Here is a 12,897-nt window from a genome sequence, read left to right on the forward strand (position 1 = left end):
GAAGTCAAACAGGATATACAGGGAGGTCAGACCAGATCCACTCACGCTTTACACCCTTAAATCCTGTGATTGTAAGGAGAGAAGCAGGTTTCCTCCCCCCTCCTTGGCCCTTAAGGAAAACAAGTCTTTTAATCTATTTAGAGGCCCTTTTTGACATTCTTTAGCTGTAGTTTTTCTCAATCAACCTAATCTTTTCCCATCAAGCTCCATGCTAATCCCATTTTGCTCCACTCCTTAAACTAATAAAAGATTAGAGTGACATTTCGGAAAGGGCATCGTATTAAGCAGCTTCTTTCCCATCTCAACAGATCACACAGTACAAAATGTAGTGAACAGACCATTAATCTTATGGTAATGAGGTGTCAGTCTGAATGGAGACCTCCTTCTTGATCAATATGAAGGGCGCAGGAATAATGAGGACACTGCAGCTTGCCATCTCTGGCATCTTTGCCAGAAGGCAGCAGATCCATAAAGTGTTGTTGTGATGGTGGCAACAGCTCTTGTCACCACACCGCTCTGCCCTTGACAACGGAAAGCCAACATCCATATAGATCCATCACCCCTTGTGCTGCCCACGCATAATAGTCTTTTCCCTATGTTCTAATTAGTGGCATAAAACTGTTTAACAACTTCAGCTTTGCTCTAACATGAAATCAATTAAGATTAGCAGCCACACACAGAGACTTTTTCACACCTATCCAGCTGGGGAAAATTGTGAACAAACGACTTTGTTCATTCCTACAGTGGACCAGTCATTGCTCCTCTGCTGACATCCCTGCACTGGCATTATCCAGTTCGCTTTTATACAGAAAGGACTTCCTCACTTCTCCTCAAAGACAGCTCTGTGTGCCACCATTCTCTTGAAAGACTCAAGTTTTACCAACTCCTGAGTAAACTTGCCAGAAGTAGTACAAGGCTCGTCCTGGCCAGTGATGCTTGGTGGCATCATTTCCCTTGCTCTGAACCAAAAGGACTCCATGTTTGTACTGAACAAACTGGAGCAACAGGGCTTAAAAATAATCAGCAGTTTGTTACCCAGGGAGAGGCTGCTAAAGGAACAGAGGGAGATGTGAGCAGCACACCTCCCACTCTGAGGGAAGCGCCTCTGTGCATGGGTTTCACTTCTACATTTGCTTTTCTTTCTTGTGACTAACAAAAACTGTGGGCTTGGTAGTCCCAAAAGTCTGAAGGCCAAATGGACCTAAAGTTTACCACTGTAATTTATGCTTCTTCATCGTTTGTATAGTTACTGCTGATACAGGTAAGAGTTCTTCCAAAAATGTTCGCCCTGTAGAAGGATCCAGCCCTCCTCCTATGTGACACAGTCTACTCCTGCAGTTGCACAGTCACTGCTCTGTCTTGGTGCAGTAAATTAATACTAAATATCAACCCCAGAGAAACTGATTATTTGGAACCATTTCAAGGACAACATGAGAAAACAACATTTTTCTGCAATCAGAGTAGGACACAGTATCACTGTATTGCCAATTAATGTCAATTTTTAACCACACAGCCACTAGCCAAGTCTTTATCCTGATTTTCTTCTCTAATTACATACATAAAGAAGATACAGGGAAGTAAAATAAAGGTTCTTTTCCCATGCACACCTCTTAGAAAAAAACTACTTCCCATCTCTTTCTGCTCTCGCCTGCCGCGGTAGAGCTCAGCTACTCACCTGTACACTGTGGTAGGTGGCGAGTTCAGGGTGTCGTAGATGAGCCTCACATGTCCTTGGTACAACTCCAGAGCCAAAGGATCATTGTCTCCTTTGTATAATAAGATGCCATTGTCCTTGTCTGTTGCTACCTGTGAAACATTAATAACCAGGTAAGGTTGCTTTAAAAAAATTAGAAAAGAAAGAAACTTATATTAAAAATCAAACCAAGATCATATATGCAATTTAAGTATCATTTAGTAAAGAATATATATGAGCAACAATGAGAGCAAGAGCCACGAGACATAAAAAGGTGGTGGTGATACTGAGTGGGCTCATACACCAGCAGGTCAGAGTCCAGCTAAGGGAAAGCTCCTTATTTCAAATGAGAACTGCTTTCCAAGAAGTGAAAGCTGCTATTTATTTGCTCCCTGCCAATAGAGTGTTCCTGTATTTTTGGCGGCACATGAATTCATTCCTCAGCTGCTACCCAGGCTTGAAGTGGAGGTTTAGAAAATCAACTCTGGCAGTAGGAGTGTGTCACAATTACAAGCAAACAAATTTCAGCAGGTGCTGATCTGTTCATAGACTTTTTATGAACACAAAGATGGAAAGAAGGACCTATCCCCACATCTAGCTTAACCATGAATTATTCACTCAATCTGAATTATTAGTAAGTCATGCTGAGTTCAAATGGGGCATTTAGAGTCAGGAAGAATAGAATAGCCCTTCTCCCTGTAGCTTTGATGTGTATCAAGGAAAAAAAAAATCTTTAACACTGAATCAAAAGACAAGCACTCTACTTTCCCAGTTGCCAGCTCTCAAATGTCCCTGTAGTATGGGAAAAAAAAGAGACAAAATGGGATTTTTGGATACAACCTGCCTGTTATTTTCAGGGTCTATATTTAGGGAGATTTCTTATTTTTTATAATGGCTATTAAATGTCAAAACTAAACAGAACATCTAAAAATCTGTTTGCATTTTTATATATATTTACATGTTTATGTGTATATTTAAGTACTGTCATCCCTTTTCCCTGTAAAGAATTTTTTAAATTGAGCACTCTTTAATAAGATTCCCTCTATCTGTTCTTAATAATCGAAGTTGTATTCTAATTTTAATCCACTAGTGATTAAGTACTGGATGCAAGAATAATATTCAGCCTGGGAAACAAGTGAAAATGTCATCTGCATGTGTTTTCTGTAATAATCAGTTTTATTCTTCAAGCTATGGCTGATGTAATGTGTTTTGTATGCTTGTGAAGACAACGTCCAGATTTTCAGCTCTAAGGTTGACCTAAAGTCCTTGGAGTCTTTGGGACCCATATTTTAGAGTGCCCATATTTTAGAATCTCTTTTCTGGTATTAAATAAAAGGCAATTTTGAAGGAAAACTGGAGTTTCAAATATACATGGATCAGCTTCGTTTTCATGTGAACTGTATACTCAAGCTATTAAGGAAAAGACAAATATTAATTACAGAATTTTCTCATTAGAATAAACTTTGTGGGAACCAGCATTTAAAAAATCTATTCCTAATGTGGAAATTTGGCCCTTTTCCCCATCTCTTGACATTGGTGTTTTAATTACAACCAAACTCCATCAAGTAAGTGTAGAGTACGATTTCCAACTGTGGAAAACAGTCTCTTCAAACTGGGAAAAGAAACAATGAAATAACAATACAGGGATGAGTTTTCCTCTTGTACCTTTTGAAATGTTATGCTTAATTTGTAGGAATAGTTTGTCATAGAGAAAATCCAGATTAACAAGCAATGGCCTAAGAGCGAGATGTGTCATGTCACATATGTGCTCCACACATCTATTCATTAGAGAAAGTACAAAGCCAGGCAGGATTTCCTCATTTATTTTGAAATATCATGGGGGGAAAAATTACCAGTTTAATACCTGCTAGACTATGAATGCAAGTAACTTCCAAATCACTTCAGTACCATATTGGAGTAGGAATCCCCAACCACAAAGACAACAGTGGTGTCATGGCACCTTTGATATTTATGCTCCATTGCCTTCTGAGCCTTACACCTCAACCCAAACCAAGGTGTGACAACAAGTCTGTAACAAAACCCCAAGCCCTTTACTGAATGTGCACAGTGGAAGAGTGAGCAAAACACTGTCTGGCAAGGCCATTCAGAGCAGCCTCTTTTAATAAGTCTCCTAATATTAAGCACTAATTTCTACAGGATGAAACACAAAGCTGTAAATCAATAAGACAACGTGGGGGTTTCCTGAATCATTTCTAGTTATGGTGCCAGTCTGGGAGTGAGACAGGGGTGAGATTCTGGAGGCAGGATACGTGTCCACAAAGGTCCAGCGGTGCTGTATAATGTTTCGATAGTTTTAGGGCAGACAAGTGACTCATGAGCTGTCTCTGACTTTGTCAGCACCTTGGTCAATAGATCCTCTTCCCTCAGGATAAAGGAAAATCTACGTGTGTATGTATTACTGCTTTGAAGAGCACTGGGCTGGCAACTGATGTTGTGCCTGACGTACCTGGAGGGAGATGTTTGCCTGAGGGCGAATTTTGGCTGATGGCAGCTCCACATAGGAGTCTTTCCCAACAAAGTTGACTGTGATGAGCTTCTCACACTTCTGCCCAGCAAAGCCAGCGAGGCAGCGGCAGACGGGCTCGTGGTGCGCGACGATGCACTGGGCCCCGTTCTGGCACTCGTAGTTATCACAGGGGCTCGTCTGGAGCAGAACCATCGGCGGAGGAGTTTCACAGAAAAGCCCACTGTAGAGGGTAAAGCAAAGACAAAGCCACCACAACAATCACTATTTTCTGAAGGCAGGAAACACTTTCAGATGCTGGTGTTACACTACTGCTGTGGTACTGAGATTCAGCTACCACGTGCCCACTTCGCTGCGTGAAAGATGACCAGCGTAGTGCTGTACTGAAATTCCCACACTCCATCTGAATGAGCCAGTTCACATCCCAAAAGCAATTTGTACCACACTCTACAGTGGTTATTTAGCTCTGCAAGGTACAGCACTCTGTCTAAAATAGCTTCATCCCACACTGTGCCATGCAGACATTCCCAGCAAAAACTGGGAGCCATTTAAGCTCAAACCTGAAATTTCCTCACCTGCTCTCCCTGTCATCCAGAAACATGCACCACTGCCCTGCTAAAAATCCCACCCAAGGCTTTGTGCCTTGAGTCTGCTTCTGCTGGTGGTAAGCAAGGGGAAGATCCTCTATTTTTAGTGTTCCTTATAGCCTCCTTGCTTGCTGTACTGTATATCAGCAAGTGTATCATCAACAGATGGGCAACTGCTAAAAAGGTTCAGAAGCGATGCACTGATCCCACACCATTTGATGGGCAGCTGCCCTGAACTGGTTGTTTCTAACAGCATCAGGATCATCAACTTTATTTTAGCTGACTAATGCAAAGGAACAATGCAAAGGAAAGGACATTTCCCAGAGGGATCTGAAAAACAAATGCCAGATCTGAGTACTTGTGAGATCGAATCATACTCAGAGCTGGAGCAAAGTGCTGTGGTTCAGTCTGAACTATATGAGAGGCTGAGCCAAACCCCTATGTTGGAACCTCTAGCCTCTGAGGCTTGGAGCCACACGTCCCAGGGGCACATCTCCTGGGAGCAGCGGTGGCTCAGTCCCCAGGCTGCCTTCTGGGGTTCGGCACAGCTGCATGCTTCACCCCTTATTTGCTGGAATGACTCAGCTACACTGAAGAACTGACACCAGAGGAGAAGGAGCAGGGAAAAGGGAGAAAGCACAAAAAGCTGCCGTCATCTTTCACTGTGATGTCATGTTGTCAGACTAAACTGCAAAAAGTAGCTGAAACATCTCTGCCCAGCACACCCATGGGGCCTGTGCCATCAACGGGCACTGCAAAGGGACTGGGCCAGGTTCCCTGGCTGCACACAGCATGCCCCTGCCCCTACACCCCAAATTTCTCAAGACAACCACTGTCCAAACCCTCTTTGTACTGGTGAGAGAACATAAACTCTTAGCTCCGAGTTCTGTGACTGCTTGAAAATGTGTAGAAATTAAAATGATGACAAATTGGCGAGTCGGGGGCGTGCCTTGCAGGCTGTGCTGCAGCAGGGATGCGGGGATAGCTGCAGTGAGGGCTGTGGGCTCCAGCTCCCGCACAGCCTGCCCGTGTCACACAGCGTTTGTCAGCATGGGGGCTGAGGGCTCACCAGGAGAGGACTGTGGCAGACCCAGCGAATAACCCATCAGCCCAGCCCCGGAGCTGTGAAATTCCACTTGCCCTGCTAGGAGTCTCCTGCCATTCAGGGAGCACTTTGTGCAATAGTAGCACCCTTACGAAAGCAAAGCAAGTGCCCAAAACCTCACTCCTCCCCAGCAAAGCAGGTGAGACATGGAAACTGTGATTTTCTAGGCAACGTTCCCAGATACAATTAGAACAGAAACCCAAGCTGTTACCCTACAGTATGTAGCACTGATACAGGTTGTGCAAGAACAGCAAATACACCAACCACAAGGTACTTGAGACTGATGTTGCTTAGCCACAGAGGCCAGAACCTGCTGCCTCTGCCAGAAGGAAACAGAGACAGCTGCTTTCCCTGCTTTCCTTTTTTTCCACTTTCTCACGTGCCATTCTGCATGGAGAATCACAGCTCTGTCTTTGGCACTGTGTGAATGAGAACCCAGAGCTCACCCTGCCCTAGTTCTCCCAAACACACACCACCCTCTCCCACACAAAAGGGAGAGAAAGACACAACAAAACTGGGCCAGTCTAAACCCTGAACTGCATCGCAAGCAATGGAGTTGCTCTGCTTTTCTATCACATCTGAGAGAAGAGACATGGGTTTACATTGCTACTTTAGCAAAAGGCAAACTGGAAGAATGCCTTGAAAGACACAAACATTTGGGGTAGGCACCTGGGAGGAGGCCAGAAAAGCTCTCCTTTCCCAAAGCCGTTACACAGCACAGAACACCCTAACCAGCTGCTTAACTGCCCAAAGCTGTATGTGGTGGCTGTGTCCATGTGATGTGGGTATGGCAATCAAAAATCTGTTACACAGGAATAAGCATGAGGAGGGTGGGCAACACGGCTGGGGGTTTCAAGGCCTAAAGCCCAGTGCTGCGCCGGCCTCACGTGTGCGTGCCCTGCGGGTTTGGTCCCGCTCCGGCCACATTCGGGCTGGCTGTGCTCGTGTACACAAACATGCTGGTGTCCCTTCTCAGCCAGGATGTCTCCTGGTACTTCTCAGGATAAACTGCATTTCAACACTTTTCTCTTTTCAGTGCCCTAAACTTTCTTTATTTACTACAGGATGGAGCAATGTTTCACAGCCAGCCTCCCCACGCCCCATCACTGTGGTTAGTGAGGACCCCTCATCTCCCCTCACTGTCTGGGTGACTCTTGGTGCTGTGAGTGGGCACAGCCATAGGCTGCTGTTACAGTCAGCAAAGGGTTTGGGGAGGAGAAGGGAAGCAAAGTGCTCCCCATCAGCCAAGTGATAAATATACTCTTCCAGAACAGCACAGAAGCATCCTCTACCAGAATCTTTCACAGGGACAAGCCAATCTATCCCTTTAGATACAGGTATCTCAGAAGTGTAATCTGGCAGGCAATACTGCTGATCAATAGACTCCGTTTGCTTTGCTCCAAGGAGTATCCGGAGGGGACACACAGGGTCAGTACAGCGTTCAGGCTGCTGTGGGCAGCCGTGGAAATGGGAGCACAGCAGGCAGAATGGCATGGGGCAATAGCTGCATATGGGAAACAGTTGTCTTTGCTCAGTCTGATACGTTTCTCAAAGTAAATTTGTTCTTGGGAACATTTCTTTGTGAACACACCTAAACTCTGCATTATTTATAGACTGAAAGACTTTGCTTCCTGAGTGAGACACTTTGCTGCAGTTTCTTGGGAGAGCCCCAGAGGTCACCCCATTCCTGGGGGGTGAGCACAGTACCTCATGGGGGAGGCACAGCACCACTGGGCAAGAGATGGTTTGGATTCCCCTTTCAAAAAAACCACAGGAAGCCTTAAAAACAGCAACAACCTCATGGGAAGACAGATATAGAGAAAGCAATCCTTGCCAATTGAAGGTAGGCACTGTGGTAGCTGCCTACCAGCACAGCAGTCAGACCAAGCCGGAGCTGATGAGCTGACGCCACATCAGCCCCACGTCCCCGCTGCTGCCAGGCACCAAAGCAGGCTGCCCGACGGGAGCACTTTCCCGTTCAAAGCCTGGTTTCATTATGAGTGTCATCTCTCTCTCCAGCGCAGGGCTTTGGGGCTGGCTGCCAAACACATCAGGACAGCCAGCAATGGGATCAAACTGGGATCAGCCCCACAGATGGCTGTCACCCCTGGCCTGATGTCAAATCTAATTTGTTCTCCAGAGGTGACTGGCAGAAAGGAGCATTGCTAACCCAGCCTGTTGGCTTTGTTCTACCTAATGCCAAACGTTTTGTTTTGTCTGTGAGCAACAACTAAAAAGCTGAAGGAAACTCAGTGTATATAATTCTAATTTCATGGAAGTTAAAAATAATAATAATAAAAAAATCCATGTGACCCACAACAGCCTCTGCTAACGGGAAGCAAATGTTGCAAGAAGCCAGCGTGTCTGTGCCTGGCACTGCTCTGAACGACACCCCAACTTCCCAGTCTGGCTCCTGCACCATGGAACCCCTTCAGTGGGTGGCTTTACAAGTGCAGCTGCCCTGCTCCTGGCATCCCGAAGAGACATTAGCTACAGTGTCTGTCAAGGCCTTTTTTTCTTTATTTAAAAATATTTTTAAAAAATCTATTTTTAGAAATAATGAATACTGTTTATTTCCCCAGCAGTGGAATGTGGAGCACAGCCTGACTTGCATAGCTTGGCCAAGCCCATTCTGCCTGGTTCAATCTCATTTATTTAAATAATCACTGCTGAGTTTCTTACAGCAAACTATCCCAGTGGGGAACTCTGAAGCATCTACAGCAAGGAGGAACAGCGCTTTCTATCAAGCTCAGCAGCCTTAATGTGCGCTTCCCCACCAGAGCAACATTCATCAGGACAGCACTACTGTGAGGCTGATTGCTAGAGGGAAGGCTTGATAAGTTAGGTTTTACCCGATGGGATTCACAAATCCTCAAAAATGGCTTCATCTGCAGGGGGTAAATGAATGCTATTTTGGGAAGAAAACACTGAAAACTTTTCAGGAAGGAAGTGTATTGTGTAGTCACAGAAGGTTGCAGAGCGATAAGGAAAGGCGCTGTGTGGGGAACTACACACGAGCAGTGGGTAGGAAATGCTAAGGTGGGAAGAGAGGTGTGTGCGTGTTGGTCCTAGGGATTTTGGGGCTGCCCTCAGAGGTGCATATGAGTTCCTACACTGTTAAGTGCCATTTGTTCAGCCGTGCGAGGATCTAAGTCTTAACGTCCTTATTAATGTGTGACTCCAGGCAGCTTTGACATACAGCATAGTGACAGCCAGAAAATTGTTACAGGGCTGTGCATTTATTACACCAGCACAAACTCCAGAGAACTGGGCGGTCACTGCAAACCTACTGCTGAGAAATGATTCCTGATACTTCACCAAAAACTTTGTTAATCATCATCCTAGGTCTCCTTGTTACCTTTGTCAGACCACCCTTGTGTTCTCTCCTTTCCATTGATATTTGCAGCCTTCAAGTGCTTGCAGTTATCTTCTTGCTGCACAGCCCAGTGCCGGAGGCACGCTCTGTGAGCAGCTGAATCTATAACACTGAACATCAGAAACCCGAACTCTGTCAATCATCATCTTTGCAATTGCAATCTTAAAAGGGGGAAAAAATCAGATCCTCCTTCAGAGCAGTGGGTCTTTAAACTACTGGAGTCATGGAAAGAATAGTAAGCAGATGGTATTTTGTTAGCGGAATTCTAATCCTGAAATCAAACAAGATCAAGGACTATTCTGCATGGAGAACACAAGGGAATTCAGCTTGCTCTCTGCCTTGGCAAAGGACACTGTTTGTGCCCACCACGATGATTTCCTCCTAAAAGACCCTTGGCTCCCTTGCATCTCGCGCAGGGGATTTAGGAAGGTGGCTCAGACCAGTGTAACAAAAAGAAAGCAAACAGGAACCTCATATTAATCCTGGCTCTGCTACTGACAGGCAGCAGGATTACTTTCCTCACCCAAGTCTACATTGAGCTATGAAGCTATGAAGTGCTGTCTAACCTAGTAATAGAGTTTTGGAACTTTGCATAGAAAGATGTTGCCTATTCTTGGAGGACTCATAGTGGAATAAAGCCCCCTCGTTTGAGTAAGGGAGCAGGCTGTGCTGTTCCAGATTCTTCTCTTGAAGTCCCTGATATGAAATCAGCCAACCCACGGCACTGCCCAAATTGTACACAGGAAGGGACCTAGGACAGGCTTCCACCTGCCTGCGCTGCTCTGGTCAGCTGTCACAACTCAAAACATCTCTGCCAAACATTGTGACCCTGCCTTCCTGGGAAAAAAACGCTCATCACTTTCTAGTGATGATGTGCCTTAAAAGCCAGAGGACCTGATGCAGAAGCATCCAAGTCACTGCTGTCTGACCACAGGCTTGAGTTACCCTTGACTCCAGACACAGCTTTGCAATCCGATTTCTCAACTCTAACTATTAGATAACAGTGAGCATTTTACAATCCCACCATGGGACAAGCCCCTTGTTATCCTTTCCAGTCACTGATCTGCAAGATCCCTAAGGCTGTCACAGGGATTGAAGCAGAGAATGAAACACAGAGGAGAGGGTTTGAATTTGAAATTCAGAGGATATCTGATATCCTGCAAATAACAAGTCTGATTCTGTGAAACTATGGGCTGACATCATGTTATATATCATTGCCTATTCAGGGAAGTCTGTCTGCTTTGCAATAAAAATGTGTGTTGAGAGGGTAAAAAACCCCCCAAACCAGCAAAGATGAAAGCAAGAAGAATGAAAACAGTTGCAGATACAAAGCAGAGAGAATGATTTGTAAGTGTTCATGCAATTTCTGCTTTGTCAAGACTGATCTCTTCAGGTACTCCTTCTTTGTCTCATGTGTGTATTTCAAACACAGAAAAGGTTTAGCTGGAAGGAAGCCAGTATCCAGCCTCAGGCAATGATTAGTGAATCCATTTGGAGCAGCACACTTATCTTTGACAGACAGAGAGATCTCCAGGAGTCGGATATATTGGCAGCTGTCAGAATCTGACACTGGAAATTTACAGCCCAAATCGTGCTGAGCCCATCTGACAGGCCCTGAGATACTGGCCCAAACCCTTCAGGCTCATGTTTTGTGGCAGCCAGCTTTGAGGGTCCATATGTGTAATTTTGCTATCTTTGCTCACTCTGGTGCACGCAGCGTTTATCTCTGTAGATTGATGGGAGCGCGGTACCTAGTGTTTTACCAGCAAAGGCCGGGGCAGGCAGACAGGCTAACACAGCTCTGCACAAAGGGCAAATTGCTGTTTTCAAAGCAGGAATCATCAATCCCCTGTATTGAGTTAACTCATTAAGACCTACTTCAGCCACAAGACTTGAGGCATCCATCTGAGCCATCCTTTCACCTAGGAATGACGGATCGATACCCTATCTAGGGGCTGCTTATCTCTGAGGATGACAGCAATTAAAGAAGGTGCCCCCACCCTCTGCACAGTCTGGAGGAGGAGCTGACTCTCACGTACCTGAAACCCTGAGGACAGACGCAGGTGTAGCCATTGACTGCATCTACGCAGGCAGCTCCATGGCGACACTTATGGCCCACGCAGTCATCATCATCTATTTCACAGTGTTTTCCACTGTAACCCGGCAAGCACTCGCATCTGAAATGCAGGGAGATCACTGTTAATAGCTTGTTTCAACATTCACAACAATAGCACACGCAGGCAGCCTAGCACCAGTCTGATTCGAGATGGAAAGGTGTTAGCAATTATTCCTGGAAACATCAAGCACAGTTCCTGCCCTCAGAAACTCTCCAGTCCCTCCCATCAGTCTGCAGCTGAGGTTCTGCAATCTGCTTGAATTCAAGCTGAGCAAAGCATTACCACACTACTGTATTTCCTCAGCCAAGTCTGTGGAGAAGTGTACTCATGTAGTGGCCTCCCAATTATGCTAAAGATGACAACATCTTCCCTAACCTTACAGACTCAAAGGGCAATATTCTGCAAGGGCAGTTGCTCTGGTGTCTCAGACTATGACTCTGCCCATGTCTGCATGCTGCTGAGTGTCTGGAGTTGGCCCCGTGCAGCTACACCGAGCACAGTAAGGCTCTACTTTCCAAATAGAAGTGATCTGCAGGCAAGTCGTAAAACTCAGCCAATTCAAAGCAGAAGACCATAGTTCTGAGATCTCCACCTGTATGCCATCCATTCGCAAGGCACAGCAAATGTTGCTGCAAACCATGGAATGTTGGCTTTGAAGCCTGTCCTTTCCCATGGTGACGTGCAGGTGAAGCATGTACCTCCTGCTATGGGGCACCACCATCCATAGGAGCAATGCAACAGGATGCACCCAAACCTGGTGACGCTGGCTTTTTGCTTTGTTTTACACATTCTCAAGTTTGTTGTACAAAGGCTGTATCAGCATTTCTATTACGAGCCCTGCAGACGTTTATAACCTGACAATAGAAAATGCATCCCAAAGTCTCTGACTTGGAACAGATCTTTTGGGACTGCTGAACAACTTTTTGAATCTACAATGTAGACAATGTTTAGTCATGAGCATACTTTAGTCCATAAAACACATTTTACTCCTCCCAGCTGCATGTTACTGCACATCTGGAAAACAAAAGGCACATCACTTAAACCAAAACAAGGGAAGAGCTACAGTTAACTTCAGCAATAAAAAAAGAGGTCTGTGCTCTTGCTAGAGCCCCTTGTTTGGACCCAGTATGCTTGCCACTGAGAGCTGGATGAGGAAAGACATCATAAAGTTGATGGAGGCAGCATCAGGAGAAAACTGCTGCTCCACCAACCTACTCCGCTTGTTTCCTCCTCCTACCTGCCAGCAGCCTGGTGGGGTAAGTGCAGGAGGAGGCTCCTTGGGAAAAAACCTCTTCAGCGGAACCAGACACATGGGAACTGATGAGGAAAGATATTTCCACTTTCCAGGCAGCAGTCACTGTGTTGAGCTGAGTGTTGAGAGACACTGTGTTTTGGCTCCTGGCTGCTCCCTAGCCATCAGGGCAAGGCAGCACGGTGGGGGAAGCTTGCCAGAGTGCACCAACAGACCCTGGGTGTGCTGATGACCAGAGAAGGGCTGCCACAGCACCAGGGCTCCAGCAACCACCTAGCTGAA

General features: G+C 45.7%; 1 protein-coding gene across 1 annotated transcript in view; it reads right to left on the reverse strand.

The window, feature by feature from the left end:
- The window catches only part of SLIT3 (slit guidance ligand 3), a gene marked incomplete at its 5' end in the record, with an annotated part of 502,705 nt that overhangs the window by 19,503 nt on the left and 470,305 nt on the right, over positions 1-12,897 (reverse strand). Inside the window, 3 exons of the mRNA XM_084268563.1 lie at positions 1,676-1,806; positions 4,161-4,401; positions 11,286-11,423. Coding sequence (XP_084124689.1) covers positions 1,676-1,806; positions 4,161-4,401; positions 11,286-11,423 — 510 coding nt within the window. The remainder of the gene's footprint in view (positions 1-1,675; positions 1,807-4,160; positions 4,402-11,285; positions 11,424-12,897) is intronic.

The sequence above is a fragment of the Gallinula chloropus genome (genome assembly GCF_964237585.1).
Source record: "Gallinula chloropus genome assembly, chromosome: 10".
Classification (NCBI taxonomy): domain Eukaryota; kingdom Metazoa; phylum Chordata; class Aves; order Gruiformes; family Rallidae; genus Gallinula; species Gallinula chloropus.